Source organism: Grampus griseus (genome assembly GCF_964374135.1).
Source record: "Grampus griseus genome assembly, chromosome: 2".
Taxonomy (NCBI): domain Eukaryota; kingdom Metazoa; phylum Chordata; class Mammalia; order Artiodactyla; family Delphinidae; genus Grampus; species Grampus griseus.
This window is the reverse complement of record NC_139018.1, coordinates 108,186,356-108,208,100: the sequence shown is the minus strand read 5'-3', so window position 1 is coordinate 108,208,100 and position 21,745 is coordinate 108,186,356. Positions and strand designations below refer to the sequence as shown.

The following is a 21,745-nucleotide window of genomic DNA, read 5'->3' as shown; positions in this document are numbered from 1 at the left end:
AGTTTGTGTAGTTTGATATTTCTTTCTTAACCATTTGGGTGCAAACTTGATGAAATGCTTTAGAACTAGTGTTGCAAACCATGTTTTGGGAAGAAGTGGTCTAGAGAGCAAAACTTAAACATGAAATAGTCAGTTGCTGTCGGTTTGAATGCTCTTGTTTTATTCATTTCCTCCCTTAGGCAGCACGGGCCTTTCCCTTCCTGGCTCTGTGGGGCCCTGCGAAGTCACCACATAGAAGAGCAGTGAGCCATTTGAGACCTGGGCCTGGTCCTCAGGAATTCGCTCTCTCCCTGCCAGCAGGAGGCCTGCCCCAGCCCTGCTCAGCCATCTCCACCATCTTCCTCTGACAGAATGAATGCCCTGGATGGTGTCCCCTTCAAGGTGCCCAAGGGCTTTGTGATAGGCACAGAGCCCCTCCCTGGGCCAGAGCTCAGTGTCCCAGACTGCAGGGAGCTTCTGCTGGGTTCTATGGTAAGTATATCTCTCTTTCTGTCTTCTCATCCCTGGGTCTCTGGGTCTGATGCTGAGCCTCATTAGGTCCCTTGTTCCTTGATTTTAACTGGCAGCCAGTCCTGTTCTGGTATATTCTAGGAAGTTCGGAAATAACCCAAGAGGAAAATATATTTCATGAAGAAGGCTAGTGTCCTGGTGTTGGGGGCTATTTAGTGGGTCTTATTTTAAGTTTAGAATAACTGGAAGGTTGCCTATATAGTAACTGAGAGTCATAGCAAGGATGCTCCAATTCCTCTGTTCTCTATCAGCCTGCTGCCAATTCTAAAATTCCACCATTAGAATCACTTAGTTGGGCTAACATACTATCTCCAGAATCCTCCATTAAAATGCAGACAGTTACATGGGACACATCAGAAGGGATTACTATTCCACAGACCCCAAGCACATCTACCCTGGGGGCACCCTTGAGGCACCCCTTGCCCCACAGCTCACACACTGGGATATGCACCCAGTATATATGGTGGTATCACATACCCTCAGGATAAACATGATTATTTAACTTCCAAGTGAGTCAAATTTACTTGAAGATTTAGGAGGAAACCTATTGCATTTATATTATAACACAGATGTATCATGGGGTAGAAGGCAAAATTCACATGAATTTTTAAAAAATGAAAGAAAAGGCTTGTAGAGAACTGTGGAGCTGGTGTTGGATCTCTTGGGACTGAGTCCTCGGGCTCTTCAGTCCTCAGTCAGCGCTGTGTGAGCTAACTTTGTAGGAAAGTTTGAAGATCTAGTTCAGCTCTCATTCACTTTTGCATATGAGGACCTGAGGCTCAGAGAAGGGAAATGATTTGTCCAAAGATAGTGGCAGTGGCAGGACTAAAACCCAGGTCCTGACTCTAGATCATTTCCTGATAGCTAAGAGAAGGATTGGAACATGAGAGCCATCAGACAGATAATGTTCGAGGGCAAAAAAAAGGGTTGTGGGAAATGAGGTGCAGAGAGCATAGTCCAGGAAGGAGAGGCCTGGGGAGGGTCAGGTAGAGAGGCATGAGTGGCCTCTGGGGACAGGAGCAGGAGACTTATCTGCAGACCCTGGAGTTGCACTTAAGCTCCTTAGGACCCAGAACAGAAATAAGCTTTGTAAAGCCCAGAGCACAGTGTCCCGTGGCCCACGCTCTGTGGGGCAGGAGTTCTTGCCCTCCCCAGGCAGCCTGTGCTGTGGGCCCTCTGGCAGTAGAGCCTGTATTGTTGGGAAGAGGAACTTGCTTTAGTAAACTCCAGGGGAGGTAGACTATCACAACTTTTCCCTCTCTGCTGGGCTCAAGGCAAGCTGGGAAGAGGCTATTCTGAAGGTTATTTCTCCTCGAAGCAGAAATGTGTACCCTTCTGCCGAGTCTATGTCTAGTGTCCTAGCCCATGTGCTGGCCCTGGCTCCGCCTCCTGTTCTCAGGGTGGGCATCTGTACTCCCTTGTGCCTGTTTCCCTTCCTGAGCCTCCATTTCTTTTACTGCTGTGGCAAATAATCAAATAGAGACTCCAAGTATGATTTACAGCCTCTCCTGGTCAGTCTTCCAAATGTACTGGGCTGTATTCCCAGTGTTTGGAACTTGAAACACATTTTCCCATAGCAACAATGTTATAGCTAGTAGTTAGATTATCAGATGAACCTGTAGTGGCCGAAGAGAAAAAAAGAAAAAAATAGCTACCATTTATTGAGCACCTGCTGTGCACCAGGCCCATGCTAGGTGCTCTTTATACGTTCACTCTTCTCTCTCATTTTTATGACCCGTTTAGCAGGTGGGTGTTCCTTCCCCATGGCACAGGAAACCAAAGTTTCCACCCAGGTGACCAACAGGGTCATGTGGCTTGTAAGTGACACAGCCAGGACTCCAACGTGATCAGACCCCAAAGCCCATGTCCACTCCCTGTACCCTACTGCCTTCCCAAGGAGCCTCAACAAGTCTGTGTTTTGTTGTTTCATCATAGTTTCATCATCCCTTTAATCAGAGTTAATTTCCCTTTTGTCAATTAAAATTTTTAGAAAGAAAATATATTCATACAGTTTGAAATGAAATACATATATATACATGTATATAGATGTATATATAGGTATAGCACAAGGGTCAACAAACATTTTCTGTAAAGAACCAGATAGTAAAAACTGGCAATTACTTAACTCTGCTGTTGTAGGGAGAAAGGGCCATAGACATTACAGAAAGTAGTGGATGGGTATGGCTGTGTTCCAATAACACTTTATTTATAAAAACAAAGTTGGAGGTCGGTTTGGCTCCCAGACAGTTTGCCTACCCTGAAAGAGTGAAAAGCCTTCCACTGACACCTTCCCATCTGTCCTGTCCCCACCTCACTGGTGACCTCTGTTAGTCATTTTTAAAAATGTATTCTTCTGGAGATTCTTATGTGTGTATATAAAAGCAAATACAGCTATTTCCTCCTTTTTTACACCAAGGGTAGCACTTTATATACACTGTTTGTCTTGATTTTTTTCACCTAATATATTTTAACACCTTCCATATCAATACATAGAAAGCTTCTTCACTTTGTTTTTCACTGTATTGCATTAAATGAATACATCGTACTTTATTGAATGAATCCCCTCTTGATGGACACTTAGGTTCTTCCCAGTCTTTTGCCATTACAAACAATGCTGCAGGGAAAGACTATGCAGATGTCCTTTTGAATTGAAGTGTGTTGCCATATTGCTCTCCATAAGGGTTATATTGACTTACATCCAACCAGCGCTCTACAAGGGGCCTATACCTCAGCTCCACTCCCCAACAGAGAGTCATAAGATTTTGGATCTTTGCCCAGGGATAGGCAAATGGTATCTCAGTGTAGTTTTATTTTGCCTTTCTCTTATCCTTAGTGAGGTTGAGCAGCTTTTCATGTGTTTAAGAGCCATCTGTATTCCCTTTTCTGTGGACTGTCCATATCTTTTGTCCATTTCCCTGTTGGGCTGTTGGTCTTTTTCTTATCTATTTCTAGGCACTCCTATATTAGTCTGTGTTATCAGAGCTGTTTTCCTTCCAGTTGTCATTTGCCTTTGACCTTGCTTATGGGGTATATTTGCCATGCAGATTTTCACATGTGCGTGTGTGTACTTTCATGGCTTCTCAATTTCAATTCAGAGAAATGTTTTCCCACTTGAGGTTATAAAGGATTTCTCTCCTGTTTTCTCCTAGTACTTTTATGGTTTCATTTCATAAAATTGAATCTTCGATCCTTTTGGAATTCACCCTCGTGTATGATGTGAGGATGGATCCAACTTTATTTCCTTTCAGCTGACTAACACCATTTTTGACTAACACCATCTTCTTCCCATTGCTTGAGATGCCACCTTATTATTTACTAAGTCCCATAGATATTAATTTCTATTTCTGGACTTTCTGTTCTGTACCTTTAGTCTATCTGTGCCAGTGCCTTAGCTTTAATTATTGAGGTTTTATAATATATATTAACAGCTGGTAGGGCCAGTCCCCCTTATTTCTCTTTTTGTCCCCAAAGTTTTTCTGGCTATTCTTATTGGTTTGTTTTTCATATTGAAATTTAGAATCATCTTGCTTAGCTTCCACAAATCACAAGTGCTGCTATTTTTTTTTCACATCTTTATTGGACTATAAATGCTTTACAATGTTGTGTTAGTTTCTGCTGTACAACAAAGTGAATCAGCTATATGTATACATATATCCCCATATCCCCTTCCTCTTGAGTCTCCCTCCCACCCTCCCTATCCCACCCCTCTAGGTCGTCACAAAGCATCAAGTTGATCTCCTTGTGCTATGGAGCAGCTTCCCACTAGCCATACATTTTACATTTGGCAGTGTATATATGTCCATGCCACTCTCTCACTTCATCCCAGCTTCCCCTTCTCCCCCTATGCCCTCAAGTCCGTTCTATACATCTGCGTCTTTATTCCTGTCCTGCCACTAGGTTCATCAGTACCGCTTTTTAAAATTCCATATATACGCGTTAGTATACGGTATTTGTTTTTCTCTTTCTGACTTACTTCACTCTGTATGACAGATTCTAGGTCCATCCACCTCACTACAAATAACTCAATTTCGTTCCTTTTTATGGCAGAGTAATATTCCAGTGCATATATGTGCCACATCTTCTTTATCCATTCATCTGTAGATGGACATTTAGGTTGCTTCAATGCCCTGGCTATTGTAAATAGTGCTGCAATGAACATCGTGGTACATGACTCCTTTTGAATTATAGTTTTCTCAGGGTAGATGCCCAGTAGTGGGATTGCTGGGTCATATGGTAGTTATATTTTTAGTTTTCTTAAGGAACCGCCATACTGTTCTCCATAGTGGCTGTATCAGTTTACATTCCCACCAACAGTGCAGGAGGGTTCCCTTTTCTCCACACCTCTCCAGCATTTATTGTTTGTAGATTTTTTGATGATGGCCATTCTGCCTGGTGTGAGGTTGTGGTTTTGATTTGCATTTCTCTAATGATTAGTGATGTTTAGCATCTTTTCATGTATTTGTTGGCCATCTGTATGTCTTTGGAGAAATGTCTATTTAGGTCTTCCACCCATTTTTGGATTGGCTTGTTTGTTTTTTCAATATTGAGCTGCATGAGCTATTTGTATATTTTAGAGATTAATCCTTTTTCAGTTGCTTCATTTGCAAATATTTTCTCCCATCCTGAGGGTTGTCTTTTCATCTTGTTTATGGTTTCCTTTGCTGTGCAACAGCTTTTAAGTTTCATTAGGTCCCATTTGTTTATTTTTGTTTTTATTTCCATGTCTCTGGGAGGTGGGTCAAAAAGGATCTTGCTGTGATTTATGTCATAGAATGTTCTGCCTATGTTTTCCTCTAAGAATTTGATAGTGTCTGGCCTTACATTTAGGTCTTTAATCCATTTTGAGTTTATATTTGTGTATGGTGTTAGGGAGTGTTCTAATTTCATTCTTTTACATGTAGCTGTCCAGTTTTCCCAGCATCAGTTATTGAAGAGGCTGTCTTTTCTCCATTGTATATTCTTGCCTCCTTTATCAAAGATAAGGTGACCATATGTGCATGGGTTATCTCTGAGCTTTCTATCCTGTTCCATTGATCTATCTTTCTGTTTTTGTGCCAGTACCATACTGTCTTGATTACTATAGCTTTGTAGTATAGTGTGAAGTCAGGGAGCCTGATTCTTCCAGCTCCATTTTTCTTTCTTAAGATTGCTTTGGCTATTCGGGGTCTTTTGTGTTTCCATACTAATTGTAAAATTTCTTGTTCTGTGAAAAATGCCATTGGTAATTTGATAGGGATTGCATTGAACCTGTAGATTGCTTTGGGTAGTATAGTCATCTTCACAATACTGCTTCTTCCAATCCAGGAGTATGGTATGTCTCTCCATTTGTTTATGTTACCTTTGATTTCTTTTATCAGTGTTTTATAGTTTTCTGAGTACAGGTCTTTTGCCTCCTTAGGTAGGTTTATTCCTAGGTATTTTATTCTTTTTGCTGCAATGGTAAATGGGAGTGTTTCCTTAATTTCTCTTTCATTGTTAGTGTATAGGAATGCCAGAGATTTCTGTGCATTAATTTTGTATCCTGCAACCTTACCAAATTCATTGATTAGTTCTAGTAGTTTTTTGGTGGCATCTTTAGGATTTTCTATGTATAGTGTCATGTCATCGGCAAACACTGACAGTTTTACTTCTTCTTTTCAATTTTTATTCCTTTTATTTCTTTTTCTTCTCTGATTGCTGTGGCTAGGACTTCCAATACTATGTTGAATAATAGTGGCGAGAGTGGACATCCTTGTCTTGTTTCTGATCTTAGAGGAAATACTTTCAGTTTTTCACCATTGAGAATGATGTTTGGTGTGGGTTTGTCGTACATGGCCTTTATTATGTTGAGGTAGGTTCCCTCTATGCCCACTTTCTGGAGAGTTTTTATCATAAATGGGTGTTGAATTTTGGCAAAAGCTTTTTCTGCATCTATTGAGATGATCATATGGTTTTTATTCTTCAATTTGTTAATATGGTGTATCACATTGATTGATTTGCATATATTGAAGAATCCTTGCATCCCTGGGATAAATCCCACTTGATCATGGTGTATGATCCTTTTAATGTGTTGTTGGATTCTGTTTGCTAGTATTTTGTTGAGGATTTTTGCATCTGTGTTCATCAGTGATATTTGTCTATAATTTTCTTCTTTTGTGATATCTTTGTCTGGTTTTGGTATCAGGGTGATGGTGGCCTCGTAGAATGAGTTTGGGACTGTTCCTCCCTCCACAATTTTTTGGAAGAGTTTGAGGATAGGTGTTAACTTTTCTCTAAACTTTTCTCTAAATGTTTGATAGAATTCGCCTGTGGAGCCATCTAGTCCTGGACTTTTGTTTGTTGGAAGATTTTTAATTATAGTTTCAATTTGATTACCTGTGATTGGTCTGTTTATATTTTCTAATTCTTCCTGGTTCAATCTTGGAAGGTTGTACTTTTCCGAGGGTTTGTCCATTTCTTCCAGGTTGTCCATTTCATTGGCATAGAGTTGCTTGTCGTAGTCTCTTAGGATCTTTTGTATTTCTGTGTTTCAGTTGTAATTTCTCCTTTTTCATTTCTAATTTTATTGATTTGAGTCTTCTCCCTCTTCTTCTTGATGAGTCTGGCTAAAGGTTTATCAGTTTTGTTTATCTTCTCAAAGAACCAACTTTTAGTTTTATTGATCTTAGCTATTGTTTTCTTCGTTTCTATTTCATTTATCTCTGCTCTGATCTTTATGATTTCTTTCCTTCTACTAACTTTGGGTTTTCTTTGTTCTTCTTTTTCTAGTTGCTTTAGGTGTAAGGTTAGAATATTTATTTGAGATTTTTCTTGTTTCTTGAGGTGAGCTTGAATTGCTGGGACCTTCCCTCTTAGAACTGCTTCCCTCTTAGAACTGCTTCCCTCTTAGAACTGCATCCCATAGGTTTTGGATCATCATGTTTTCATTGTCATTTGTTTCTAGGTATATTTTTATTTCTTCTTTGATTTCTTTCGTGATCTCTTGGTTATTTAGCAGCACACTGTTTAGCCTGCATGTATTTGTGTTTTTTACTGGTTTTTTTTCCTGTAATTGATTTCTAATCTCATGGTGTTGTTGTCAGAAAAGATGCTTGATACAATTTCAATTTTCTTAAATTTTCCAAGGCTTGATTTGTGACCCAAGATGTCATCTATTCTGGAGAATGTTCCGTGTGCACTTGAGAAGAAAGTGTATTCTTCCACTTTTGGGTGGAATGTCCTCAAAATATCAATTAAGTTTATCTGATCTACTGTGTCATTTAAAGCTTGTGTTTCCTTATTTATTTTCTGTCTGGATGATCTGTCTATTGTAAGTGAGGTGTTAAAAGTCCCCCACTATTATTGTGTTACTGTCAGTTTCTCCTTTTATGGCTGTTAGCATTTTCCTTATGTACGGAGGTGCTCTTATGTTGGATGTATAAATATTTATAATTGTTATGTTTTCTTCTTGGATTGGTTCCTTGATCATTATGTAGTGTCTTCCTTATCTCTTGTAACAGTCTTTATATTTTTATTTTTTAAAAACTTTTATTTATTTTTATAAATTTTTAAAATTTATTTTATTTATTTGTTTTTGGCTACATTGGGTCTTTGTTGGTGTGCATGGGCTTTCTCTAACTACAGTGAGTGGGGGCTACTCTTCATTATGGTGGCTTCTCTTGTTGTGGAGCACGGTCTCTAGGTGCACAGGCTTCAGTAGTTGTGGCACGAGGGCTCAGTAGTTGTGACTCACAGGCTCTAAAGTGCAGGCTCAATCATTGTGGTGCACGGGCTTAGTTGCTCCACAGCATGTGGGATCTTCCCGGACCAGGGTTCAACCCCATGTCCCCTGCCTTGGCAGGCAGATTCTTAACCACTGCACCACCAGGGAAGCCCCCAACAGTCTTTATTTTAAAGTCTATTTTATCTGATATGAGTATTGCTATTCCAGCTTTCTTGTGATTTCTATTTGCATGGAATATTTTTTTTTCTTTTTTAAAAATAAATGTATTTATTTATTTATTTTTGGCTGCATTGGGTCTTCACTGCTGTGCATGTTCTTTCTCTAGTTGTGGCGAGCGGGGGCTACTGTTCATTGCGGTGCGCAGGCTTCTCATTGTGGTGGCTTCTCTTGTTGCGGAGCATGGGCTCTAGGCGTTCAGGCTTCAGTAGTTGTGGCATGCAGGCTCAGTAGTTGTGGCTCACGGGCTCTAGAGCGCAGGCTCCATAGCTGTGGTGCACAGGCTTAGTTGCTCCGCGGCATGTGGGATCTTCCTGGAGCAGGGCTTGAACCCATGTCTCCTGCATTGGCAGGCGGAACCTTAACCAGTGCGCCACCAGGGAAGTCCCCAACAGTCTTTATTTTAAAGTCTATTTTATCTGATATGATAATTGGTATTCCAGCTTTCTTTTGATTTCCATTTGCATGGAATATCTTTTTCCATCCCCTCACTTTCAGTCTGTATGTGTCCCTAGGTCTGAAGTGGGTTTCTTGTAGACAGCATATGTAAGGGTCTTGTTTTTGTATCCATTCAGCCAGTCTGTGTCTTTTGGTTGGAGCATTTAATCCATTTACATTCAATGTGATTATCGATATATATGTTCCTATTACCATTTTCTTAATTGATTTGGGTTTGTTTTTGTGGGTCTTTTTCTTCTCTTGTATTTCCCACTTAGAGAAGTTCCTTTAGCATTTGTTGTAAAGCTAGTTTGGTGGTGCTGAATTCTCATAGCTTTTGCTCGTGATTTCTCTGTCAAATCTGAATGAGAGGGCTTCCCTGGTGGTGCAGTGCATAAGAACCTGCCTGCCAATGCAGGGGACACGGGTTCAATCCCTGGTCCAGGAAGATCCCACATGCTGCGGAGCAACTAAGCCCATGCGCCACAACTATTGAGCCTGTGCTCTAAAGCCCGCGTGCCACAACTGCTGAAGCCCACATGCGTACAGCCCATGCTCCGCAACAAGAGAAGCCACTGCAATGAGAAGCCTGTGCACCACAATGAAGAGTAGACCCTGCTCGCTGCAACTAGAGGAAGCCTGTGTGCGGCAATGAGGACACAACACAGCCAAAAATAAAAAAATAAAATAATTTAAAAAAAAAAGAGTCATTAGCCACCTTTCTTTAAAAAAAAAAAAAATCTGAATGAGATCCTTGCTGGGTAGAGTAATCTTGGTTGTAGGTTTTCCCCTTTCATCACTTTAAATATGTCCTGCCCCTCCCTTCTGGCTTGCAGAGTTTCTGCTGAAAGATCAGCTGTTAACCTTATGGGGATTCCCTTGTATGTTATTTGTTGCTTTTATATTTTTTCTTTGTACTTATTTTTTGATAGTTTGATTAATATGTGTCTCTGAGTGTTTCTCCTTGGATTTATCCTGTATGGGACTCTCTGTACTTCCTGGACTTGATTGACTATTTCCTTTCCCATGTTAGGGAAGTTTTCAACTATAATCTCCTCAAATATTTTCTCAGACCCTTTCTTTTTCTTTTCTTCTGGGACCTCTATAATTTGAATATTAGTGCATTTAATGTTGTCCCAGAGGTCTCTGAGGCTGTCCTCAATTCTTTTCATTCTTATTTCTTTATTCTGCTCCACAACAGTTATTTCCACCATTCTGTCTTCCAGCTCACTTATCCATTCTTCTGCCTCAGTTATTCTGCTATTGATTCCTTCTAGAGTATTTTTAATTTCAGTTATTGTGTTGTTCATCACTGTTTGTTTGCTCTTTAGTTCTTCTAGATCCTTGTTAAACATTCCTTGTATTTTCTCCATTCTGTTTCCGAGATTTTAGATCATCTTTACTATCATTACTCTGAATTATTTTTCAGGTAGGTTGTGAATTTCATCTTCATTTATTTGGTCTTGTAGGTTTTTACCTTGCTCCTTTGTCATAACATATTTTTTTGTCGTTTCTTTCTTTCTTTTTTTTTTTTTATTTGGTGGATGGGGCTGTATTCCTGTCTTACTGGTTGTTCAGCCTGGGTCTTTGTATCCTTTTATTCCTTAAGTCCTGTTTACTGTCTCATTATCTCTCAGTCTCTTTCTCTCCATGACTGCCTCATCAGTTCTGAAGTTGTCTTTTTCACTCCTCTGTCCTTCACAACCCACTTATTTTGCTCCAATCTCTTTCTCTGTCCATTTATTCTGCACACAATTACAAATATGCCCTTGGGGCCAGAACTGCCTTGGGCCCTGAGAATACAGAGAGAAATAAGGTACACTCAGGGAGCCACACTTAGAACAGCTAAGTTATGTTCCTCTCTCCAACATAGGGTCATTCAGGGGTGGGAGGGGGCAGTGCCTGTCTGCCTTTCTGCCTCCCATTTTCCCCACACACACCACTTCCCCCAGCCTTAACTGGCCATCATTGAGCACTGAAATTGCCTTTTGAGAATATTTATATTTTTTAATGGAGTTTTATATTTCCAGTTCTAAATTTTAATGGTAGGTACCGGGAATATTTTATTTTTGCCTCATTTACAAACTCTCAATTTAGGTTATTTATGTGGGCTCCAGATTTATTTTTTAGTTGGCTTGATCTGTAGTGGAGAAAGCACTACAGTCAGATGGACAGAGGAATCCCAGCTCAACCACTCACCACTAATCTGACCACCAGCAAATCAAATTTTCTGAGCCTCATTTTGGTAATCTGGAAATAGGAATAACATTAGGACCTAGTAAGTAGAGTTCAACAAAAATTGGCAATTTTTACATTTCCTGGGCCCCAAAGTAACCTTGGATGGCAGCGAATGGGATGGGGGCAAGTACCACTCCACAGAGAGGTTGGCAGGCCTGGACTGGCCTCCAAAGCCAACTGCTCAGTGACAAATGATTCTGGGCTCAAGTGAAAGCTTCTTTGCTAAGAACAAGTTTTGTTGGAGAATTTTTTTAAGCCCCTGTTGTTCAATTATATACTGAATGGCAAAGGGACTTAGATATTTGTTTTCACTGTTTCAGTCTATTAACCTATTCCTCACTTTGTCCTTCCTGCACAGTTTGCCGTTAAATTGTTATTGATATCCATCCACCCCAGTGCTAGCTAAAACTAAGGGTGAGGGTGGGCTGCGATGAATGCCTGGGGCTTAGAATCAGAAACTGTCCAGGCCTGGTGAATCTATGCCTGAATAGGTTCCCCAGAGGCCAGAAGGTAGGGGTGCGCCCCCGGCCCTGGTTTGCCTGACGGAGCCTCATTCGGCCTTCTTTCTGCAGTATGACTTCAGCCTGGAGAGGAGGGCACTCTTCTGGGTGGAGGCTGTAGTCCGGGGACCCTGCCAGGTCCAGTGCGATGCCCCGGGGGCAGCTTCAGCCCCTCCCGCCTGGCTCTTGCTGGTCAGCCCTGAGCAAGGGCTGGAGCCCATACCTGCCGCAGCGGAAGGTCCTGAGGCTAGACCGCAGGAGCAACCTGAGGAGGAAGAGGTGGAGGAGAAGGACCAGGATGAGGAAGAAGCCTTCTCTGCCATGGAGGAAGAGCCGGATCCCTGCAGCCCCCAGCCCAGCTCCTCGGCGAGCCCCAGCCTGAGCCAACACCGGTGCTCGCTGGAAGTGCTGCGCGGCGTGAGGTCGGAGCTGGCCGGGGCGCGGCGGCGGCTCTCTGAGTGCAGGCTGGCCGCCCGCCCCCGCAGTCTGCTGCACCGCATCCGCCACCGAGCTCTGAGCCTCTGCCCTGGCACCACGTCACCCCTGGGCCCGGCACTCCCGCTCCCCAGCGCCCCAGTGCCACCCCCGGGCCCCGAGTCATCGCTCCCCAGCACCCCTGCGCTGCCCCCGCGGCCCTCCACGGCTGGCGACGTGCCCCCGCTGCGGAGCCACAGGCCCGTGGTTGTGGTAAGGAAAATGCCCCCTTGGCCGAGGCCACATCTCAGCAGTGAGGCCCCCGCAGTCTGGGTCTCCGGCCTGGTTCGAAGCCTCGGTCCCCTCCTCTCTGTGCGCCTCCTCCCTACCTGCTCTCACCTGACCCTATACCATGCAGTCCTTCCTGTGGCCCTTTGCCTAGAATATTCCTTGCTCATAGGTCCCTAATCCCTGTTTCTCACTGTGCCTTCTTTGCTTCTATTAGGGTGCATGTCACAATAATTGTAATTACCCAATATCTGTCTGTCTCTTCCAATGGAATATGATTCTTCTAGGGCAGCAACTGGATCGCATTTATGTTTGTTTCCACAGCACCCAGCAGCACACTTGGCCCATAGGGGGTGCTCAGTGAATGTTGAATCAGTGAATGTGGCTCAGATCTAGGGCTTCCCACCCAGCAAGGCTTGCTGTAGGATGAGTGAGGGGAAGGCTCAATCAAGGAATATTCACTGTACAGTTTCTTCCTTCAAGAGACTGGGTTGGAAGAGACCAGGTCAAACGCACAGGACAAGGAGAGTTGGACAAGGAAGTGTGAGACAAGGCAGCACACTGTACAGTGGGAGGAATCAGGTATTGAGAGAGAGGTGAGGGTTGCTGCAGGATGGGAAGGCTTCAGGACAGAGGATGTGTACCAAGAAGAACTGGGAGCAGATATGAACATATGGTGAAGCCAATGAAGCTTAAGCCTCAGGCCCCTCACTAGCTCCTTCCAAGGCCTTGTACATAGTTTTATATCCGTAACTGTGTCTTTTTTCTTTAACTGGTCCAGACTGTGTAAGTATCAAACTCCACAAAACCTGGATCTGGAACAGATGGGTTAGGTCAGCATTAGTAGCAGGAGGTGGCAGTTAGGCACAGCTTTCTTCCCCCCAGCAGTTCCACAGTCAGGCCAGGAGATGCAACAGAATAAGGCCAAGGTGAAATTAAATCCAAAAGACAGATTCAAGGTCTGGCATTTCCCACTCACTGCTGTGTGAGCTTAGGCAAGTCACTGAACTGCTCTGAGCCATCTCTTCTCTACCTGTAAAGTGGGCAGCAACCCCTCACACAGTTATTTAGAGCGAACAGAGAAGAGACTGTGTAAACTGCACAGGCCACGCCCACATCACGGACTAGCTGCCGATGCCAGGATGGCTCTTCCCTGGTCCCAATTAAATTTAACTCTAGCAACAATCCTACAGCGGGGTTGGGGGGAGGATGGGGCAGATGTTCTGAAGGGGAGGAAACTGAGGCAGAGAGCAGGTAAGAATCTTTTTCAAGGTCACAAGAGTAGACTCAAATCCTAAGATTTGCATGTTTTTCACCTGGGGTAAAGAGCGGATCCTAGGATGAGGTCATGGCAGGGAAACCCCTGAGAAGATGAGGATGGGTGGGGAATTCACATGTCACATGCACTCTGCTCCTGAAGTCAGGGCAGCAGCTAGGCTTTTCTTAGGGAGGAGGGGACAGGGCGGTATGTTCGGGGTTAGCAGATGGATGCTTCTTCATGGGGGACGGGTTAGGGGTGATGCCAGCCAAACCAATTGAAATGCCTTCAAGCCACCCTCCTTAGTCCAGGGTCTGTGTGGGTTTCCCCAACACCACAGCTGTACCCAGTTCCTACCCTACTCCATGCCCAGCCAAGCCCCAGCCAGCCAAACTCAAGAAGGAAGATCTGGCTGGGAAGATCACCCCTGCTTCCCCCTTACTAAGGTTTGGGGTAAAGAACCCTGGATTTGATTCTGAGTAGGGTTCAGGTCCCAAAAGTGTGTTGCTTACCAGGTCATTAAGTTGTCTGAACCTTGACTTCAATATCTGTAAAGTAGAATGAGCCTATCATATTTCTCTTTCAGGGTTGTTTTAAGCAGTAAGTATTATCATCTACTGGCAGTTTCTGTATGCCAGGCCCTTTGCTAATCAGTTTTCTCACCTTGTCTTATTTAAGCCTTGTAATAACCCTGAGAGGTATATGGTATAATTGCATCCACTTTACACATGAGTAAACTGAGTAAACAGTGGAGAGCTGGGATTTGAATCCAGGTCTGCAGGACTCCAAGCTCCTCACAATATTAGCCCCTACACTCTGTAGAGAGGGTGGTACATAAAGGCATCTTTAAAAATGTCCTGCCTAGCCAGCTGTCACCTCCATGGTAACTGACATCCACTTGTCTGTGTTTCAGTCCCTCAGCCCGCATACCTGCCTGCCACCTCCTGGGCAGGTGCCCCAGCCTCTCGCCACCCACAGATTGCACCCTGATTCTGCTGATTTGCTGTCCGCCCTGAGCCAGGAGGAGCAAGACCTCATCGGGCCAGTGGTTGCCCTGGGGTATCCCTTGCACAGGGCTATCATGGCTCTACAGAAGACTGGGCGGCAGAGCCTGAGCCAGGTGAGTGGAGGACCCAGAACTGGGGGGCTGTGGAGCTGGAGCCCAGTGAGTGGCCACGTTCTTTTTATCTTCAACTTGAAGATACTTTATGTTTTTCTCTAGAGGCAGAATTTCAGCTTGGAATCAATTATTGGGGGTTGTGAGCAAGTTTCTAGACCCTAATGCTACCACCTCCATGGGAGTTTATCAGGAATCCCCATACCTACTTGGGGAGTCTCAATATTCTACTCCTGTCCCAGTCTCTGCCCCAGATACAGAAGACTGGAGCTTTGGGCAGCCACGAATCTCTCCAGAGCTGCCCAATAACACTTTCTGCAGCAGGAGAGATGTTTTATTCCTGTGTTGTCCAATACAGTAGCCACTAGCTATGTGTGGTTACTTGAAATGTGGCTAGTGTGACTGAGAATTTTAATTGACTGTAATTAATTAAAACTTAAAGGTAAATAGCCACATGTGGCTACTGGCTACCATATTGGATAGCACAGCTCTTACCACTTCCCTCAACAGTTTATCCGTACCCATATCCATCTCTCTCTCTTTCCATCTACCCATCCATCAATCTAGTCATCAGTATTTGCTGGGCACTTCTTGGGTGTTTAGATGCAGCTAGGAGCTATGGGGAAAACCAGTATTGTAGGTTAGGTTCCCTAGGAAGCAGACTCCAATGGAGTTTGGCGTACAGGATATTTATTAAGGAGACCCTTGGGAACAACTTCTGGGTAAGGGAAATGACAGAAGCAAGGATGGGTAGAGGGAGAGGTTGAGCTTTGTAGACACAGTGAAAGCCAACTCCACAGCTTGGAAGCACATATGGCCCTTCAGAGTTGTCCTAATTGGGGATGAGATGGTCAGGCCTTCATACTTCTGCTTCAATCAGTCACCGTTGTGGGAAGAGGGTGACTTGAGAGAAGTGATTCTCTGTAGCTAAGGCAGTTCCTGAAGGGACAGATAGTTTCTGTGTGAGAACCTTCCAGGGCAGCACCTTAGGCTGATCTGAGATTTAAGAAGTTGCCTCCACCTTCAGCTGCCGCTGAAAAGCCAGGACCTTGGCCAAGAAGCTGTCCAGGAGGGCTGTGAGGGGCCAAGTCCATGGTAGGGACTCTGACATGCCTCTTCAGTCCCTCCAGACCCTGTGACAAGGCTGGGGTCTCGGGCCATCACTGTGGGAGTCTGAAGATTAGCTGGAGGCAGCACAGGGCACTGGCCTCCCTGTGGGTGGGCTGGGAGAATCTCACTGCATCAGGAACGTTGTGTTTCCAGACATAGACTGACCATCTGCCTGGTGAGTCTTCTCCCAGTGAGCAGTCAGGGGCCAGGCACTAAGGGGTGGGCCTGAAGGGCCATAGGATGACTTCATCTATCCTCCCCCACCAAGTTAGTATTCCTCTCTGTTGTGTGAAGCTCCACCATTAACTGAGCATCTCCTTTAGGTTCACAGCCCTTCTCCCTTTGAAAGACAAACACCACAGTAAATCGTTTTGAAAAGAGATGAACGACGGATGCTCCAGGAGGGGGGGCATCAGGTGATAGAGACAGGGCACTTGGAAGAAAGAAGGAGAGAGGAAGAGATACAAAAGATAAGCTTTGTCCATCACTCCTTCCCTCCTTCCACAAGGATCGATGTGTCTACTGACTGCCTGCAGGACAGGTGTGGGTGGCATGTGTGAGGGTCCATAGGCCGGGCCCAGACTTGCCATGGGACTCTAGGCACATCAGGTCCCCTCTTTGAGCCTCACTTTCCCCATTCACAGAATGGAGGGGAATATGTGTTTATAATCAATAACTGCTGGAGGTCCCATCCTGGAGTCTGATGGTGACATCCTCACCTACTGTGGGGCCTGAGATAGGCCTGGTAACTGACCAAGATAGAGAATCCTTACAAATGCAGATTCTCAGGACCTACTTTGCAGAGTCCCAATCAGTGGATCTGGAGTGGGCCCAGGGCCCTATCATTTTAAAAGATGTGCAGATGGTTCTGTTATGCATGGTTCTGATATGCAGCCTGGCTTGGGTCTACTAGTGTGGACTGAGTCAGAGATTCTCAACCTTGGCGGCACACAGGAATCACCTGGAGAGCTGTAAAAGTCCCAGTGCCCAGGCTGCCCCCCCTGACCAGTCATATCAGGGCCTCTGGAGGTGAGCATCAGCAGTTTATGGTTAGTGATACTGAGGCACCAGTAGTTTTAAGGCTCCCAGGTAGCTACAGTCAGCACCAAGGCTGAGAACCTTTGCTGTCGATGAACCAAGAGGTGAAGGGAGCATCCCCCATCTGCCCTGCCCCTGTTTTCACCTTCGGAAACCCTGTCTACTTTCAAGCCAGCTCAAAGCCCCTCCTCTAGCAGCTAGCCTCCCGATGGACAAGGCACTGGCCAAGAGGTCAGGTGATCTGAGCCCTAGTCCTGGGACCTGGGGCAAGCTGCCCGCCCTGCCTAGACTTCAGTTTTCCCAACTGTGCAAGGAGAGCTTGGTTGGGTGGTTTTCCAAATGTGCCCAGAGCAGGGTCCCTGAGGTGGGGGCACTGGACTCTGGGCTCCCTCCACCTCCTGCCCACAGTTCTCCCAGAGCAGCTTCAACCTTACCCTGTTACTGTTGAAGCCCCCTGGTGCTTGGACAGTTCAGAAGCTAAAACAGTTTGAAAACCATTAGTCTATTATGATCTGTGTTTTCTGCCCAGTTCTGAAGGTCTGCAGAAACCTGACCTGTTTCTCCTCCACTTATACCCATAATTCTAAATCCTGCTTTGATCTGCCCGGCACTCATGTTTTCCTGTATCTGGTTTATCGCCCCCACTGAGCTGTAAGCTCCCGGAAGGTAGTTCTTAATTCATTTTATAAACACAGCATACATTTATTGAGCTCCTTCTGCCTGCCTGCCATGCTGGGTTCTAGGAACACAGTGGTGAACAAGACTGACACAAGTCTTCCCTCATGGAACAAAAAGTTAGCGGATGAGAAAGACAGTAAAAATTACAAAGCTGTATGTGAGGGGAAGCATGGGGTGCTGTGGGAGCACCTGGTGGAGATGGGTGGGGAGAGGCTCCCCAGGGAAGAGGAGTGAGGCTGGCCTTGGCCTTGGAACCAGATGTGCAGGAGTCTCGGGGTGCTGAGGGAGCAGCTGGGCTGCTGACAGAGGTCAGTGGACCTGGCCACTGAACCTGGGTTGGGAGGCAGCACTTTATCCTGAGGGCAAAAGTAGCCCCTGATGACTAAGCAGGGAGTGGCTGGAAGAGATGTTCCACCCTGTGGGACCTCCACTGTCCCCTCCCCTTTCCAGCGCTGGTGCAGGACTGTTGCAGAGAGTGGGGCCCACGGGGTCCTGGATGGCAAAGATGTTATGTGTCTGGCGGTGGGTGGGGTGCACAGCTGTGGGTGGGAGAGGAAGTTGTCTTCTCACAGGTGGGTGCGCACCAGGGAGGGTAAGCATCCTGGGTGGGTGGTGGGTAGATACCCGTGTTTGAGCCCTGGCCTATTCCCCACTTAGGTTCTGGGAACACCTTAGCCCATCCTGACAGCCCTCTTCCTGGATTCCAGCCCCCAGCTTGGGACAGTTGGTGAGGCTTTGCTGTTCACCTGTCCCCAGGGGAGGCCTCTGACCCTCTTCTGTTGGTTCATGGGTCTGTGGGGCCACGTTGTGTGTGGCAGGTTGCCCAGTCAGCCTGGCCCTGAGCTCAGCCTTAACGAGGCCCTTGGGTGCCTCCTCCACCCCATCTGCTGCCCCTGCCACCCCTCTCAACCTCCTTCCCTCTGTGCCCCTTTCCTGCCCAGTTTCTCAGCTACCTTAGCGCCTGTGACCGGCTATTGCGACAGGGCTACGAGGAAGGCCTGGTGGATGAGGCCATGGAGATGTTCCAGTTCTCCGAGAGCCAGGTCAGCAGGGCTTCCAGCCTGGGCCCCCGGGGAGGGGAGGTGTGGGGTGCACACACGAGGCTGGTGTGCTGGGGAGGACCAGTGCCAGAGCCGGCCTGGGGGCCACAGGAGACAGCCTGCTTGCTCAGCTCAGGGGAGAAGGAGACAGCCCAGGGAGATGGGACACAGGGAAGGCAAGAGGACCCAAGGGGAAGGGGAAGGGGAGAGGACCCAAGGGGAAGGGAAAGGGGTAAGGGAAGGGGAAGGGGTAATGGAAGGGGAAGGAGTAGGGGAAGGGGAAGGGATAGGGGAGGGGAGGGGGAAGGGGAAAGGGTGGGGAGGAAGCAGGAGGGAGGGCTTTAGTGTTATTTAACTGAATCAACGCAACAAACATTGACTTTCACTCCTTGTCAGACACCCAGACAGGAGCCAGATAGGTAGCAGAAAGGTGCTTGAACTCTGTGCTCGGGAGTGTGCCGCCTACCTGGAAACCCAGAATGCATGTGGCTGTGGTGCCAGTAGGAGGACATTCTAAGTGCCTGATGAATGTGACCTGTCCACAACTGGCAGTTGGCTCAGGCCAGCAGTCTTCACAGAGGCTGAGGGAGGGATGCAGGGGTGAGAGAGATGCTGAGGAGAGGAGTGGGGAGGGGCAGGGAAGTTTCAAGCACTGGGGCCGGAGGAGGAAGGCAGGCAGAGGCTGTGCTGTGTGAGACCTTGGCAGGGTTTGGGGCCTGGACAGAGACCCTGCGCTGTGCATCCTCTGGGCACCAGTATGCAGCCTTCCTCTTCCTGCCCCAGCGCAGCACCCGAACACAGGGAGTCAGGAGTGAGCCAGAGTGGGGAAGGAAAGCCGCACAGAGAGAGCTGGCAGCCTGGCTGGGCTCCCCTTCCTTGGCACAGGAAGGGAGGTTTGAGCCCATGTCACTGAGGTACAGGAAAACCACAGGTGCTGCCCAGGATCAGGCTCACCTGGCCTGTGGGGGTCACAGCTTTCTGGGGGTATGTACAGTGGCCACCTGGGAGGGGGCTCCCCAGGGCAGAGGCCCAGCCTCACAGAGTCCCCCACTCCCTCTCTGCCTCCTGTTCCTCAGGCAGGGGAGTTCCTGCGCCTCTCAGAGCAGTTCAGAGACATGGGCTTCCAGCAGGACCGGATCAAGGAGGTGCTGCTGGTCCACGGCAACCGCCGTGAGCAAGCCCTGGAGGAGCTGGTAGCCTGCGCCCAGTGACCCTGGACGCACCTCGCGGTGCCCACGCATCCCTGGCAGTCCCTCCTGACTGTATTATGAAGACCACATAAGAATAACAAATTGATGCATACTCGTAAAAATGCAAATGATGCCAAGGGTGGGAATAAATACTGTAAAGGAGGCAAAACTTTAGCCATTTTAGGATTTCAACTGGGGCTCTTTAACAAAAAGATAGATTAACAAGAGAAAAATAAAAGTTTATTAATGCATGCGGCACACATCATGCCTGAGAAACTTCAATGAAAAGTATCTCAAAGTAGCAGTTTAGAACTCTGGCTTATATAGCATCTTCAACAAAGAACAATAAATTTGTAGAGAAATGATAGGACAAAGGAAAACAGTTTTTTGTTGTTTTTTTTTTGCGGTACGCGGGCCTCTCACTATTGGGGCCTCTCCCGTCGCAGAGCACAGGCTCCGGACGTGCAGGCTCAGCGGCCATGGCTCAGTGGCCATGGCTCATGGGCCCATCCGCTCCACGGCATGTGGGATCTTCCCGGACCGGGGCACAAACCCGTGTCCCCTGCATCGGCAAGCGGACTCTCAACCACTGCGCCACCAGGGAAGCCCAGGAAAACAGTTTTAGGCTTCCAAGGATGGCAAACTGTGGGAAGGTAAATATATGGGAGGGAGCTAATGGAGTAAGGTTGGTTTGTAGGCTCCCCTGGTACATTTCTGGGCTGACAAGAATCTGTCTCCAGAAAAGGAGAATTTATATCCTGCCTTTAAGCAGAAAAGAGGGGAAGGGTAGAGAGAGCTTTTCCTGCATTTGCTGCTTCTTAATTGCCTTCAGCTCAAAATAATTATGTCAAAGAGGCATATTTTGGGGTGACAGTCTGGTTTCCTTCAATACCAAAAGAATCAGCTAAAAGAGTTGAAAGTGGTTCCTTGCGGGGAGGGGCAGATGGAGTTGCATAGGCGAGGAACTGTCTTCATACATGCTGTGTAAAATGACCTATATTTGATTCTTTAAACTATGGGCATTAGTAACTTTGAGTTTAAGAAAATTAAAACAAATAAGTGATGTGCAGTTCTTTGGGTCCTGTAGGTTTCTGGTCTTGGGGTGCAAAGAATATCTAACTGTGGGTCAGAAGACCTAATTCTGATTTTGGTTCTGCTGATGACTGGCTCAAGGCCTCTTTGGGCCTAAGTTTCCCTAGGATAAGTGGAGTGATTAGCCCTGACTGCTATCCATAAGAATACCCTGGGGAGTTTGTTAAAATGTCCAAGCCCCCACTCCTGGATAATCTGATTCAGAAAGTCCAGCTTGGCAGCCCTTGGGAATCTGTTTTGTTATTATAACAAGCTCTCTGGAGATTCTTTTTCTTTTTTTAATTGATATTTTGGTTGTTATTGTTGACCCCCTTCACCCATTTCCCCCCCTTCCATCCCCCACCTCTGGCAACCACTAATCAGTTCTTTGTATCTATGAGCTTGTTTTTATTTGCTTCTTTGTTTTTTAATATCCCACATATGAGAGATCATACAGTATTTGTCTTACTCTGTCTTACTTATTTCACTTAGCATAATACCCTCAAGGCCCATCCATGTTGTCATAAATGGCAAGATCTCATTCTTTTTTTACAATGAATAATATTCCATTGTATATTTACACCACAGTTTCTTTATCCATGCATTCATCAATGGACACTTAGGTTGTTTCCATATCTTGGCTCTTGTAGATAGTAGAGCAATGAACATGGGGATGCAGATACCTTTGCAAGTTAGTGTTTTTGTTTTCTTTAGATAATATCCAGAAGTGGAATTGCCAGATCATATGGTAGTTCTATTTTTAATTTTTTGAGGAACCGCCACACTGTTTTCCATAGTGACTGCACCAATATACATTCCCAGTAACAGTTCTCAAGGGTTCCCTTTTCTCCACATCCTCACCAGCACTTGCTATTTCTTGTCATTTTGATAATAGTCATTCTGACAGGTGTGAGATGGTATCTCATTGTGGTTTTGA

General features: G+C 45.9%; 1 protein-coding gene across 2 annotated transcripts in view; it reads left to right on the top strand.

Moving 5' to 3' along the window:
- The window catches only part of UBAP1L (ubiquitin associated protein 1 like), a 31,911-nt gene extending 11,809 nt beyond the window's left edge, over positions 1–20,102 (top strand). For both annotated transcript variants that reach the window (XM_082648231.1, XM_082648230.1), the window contains exons 3-7: positions 180–471; positions 11,677–12,291; positions 14,478–14,684; positions 18,449–18,550; positions 19,624–20,102. In XM_082648231.1, the coding sequence (XP_082504357.1) occupies positions 352–471; positions 11,677–12,291; positions 14,478–14,684; positions 18,449–18,550; positions 19,624–19,758 (1,179 nt within the window). In that variant the 5' untranslated portion in view covers positions 180–351 and the 3' untranslated portion in view covers positions 19,759–20,102. The remainder of the gene's footprint in view (positions 1–179; positions 472–11,676; positions 12,292–14,477; positions 14,685–18,448; positions 18,551–19,623) is intronic.
- The last annotated feature ends 1,643 nt before the right edge of the window (positions 20,103–21,745 follow it).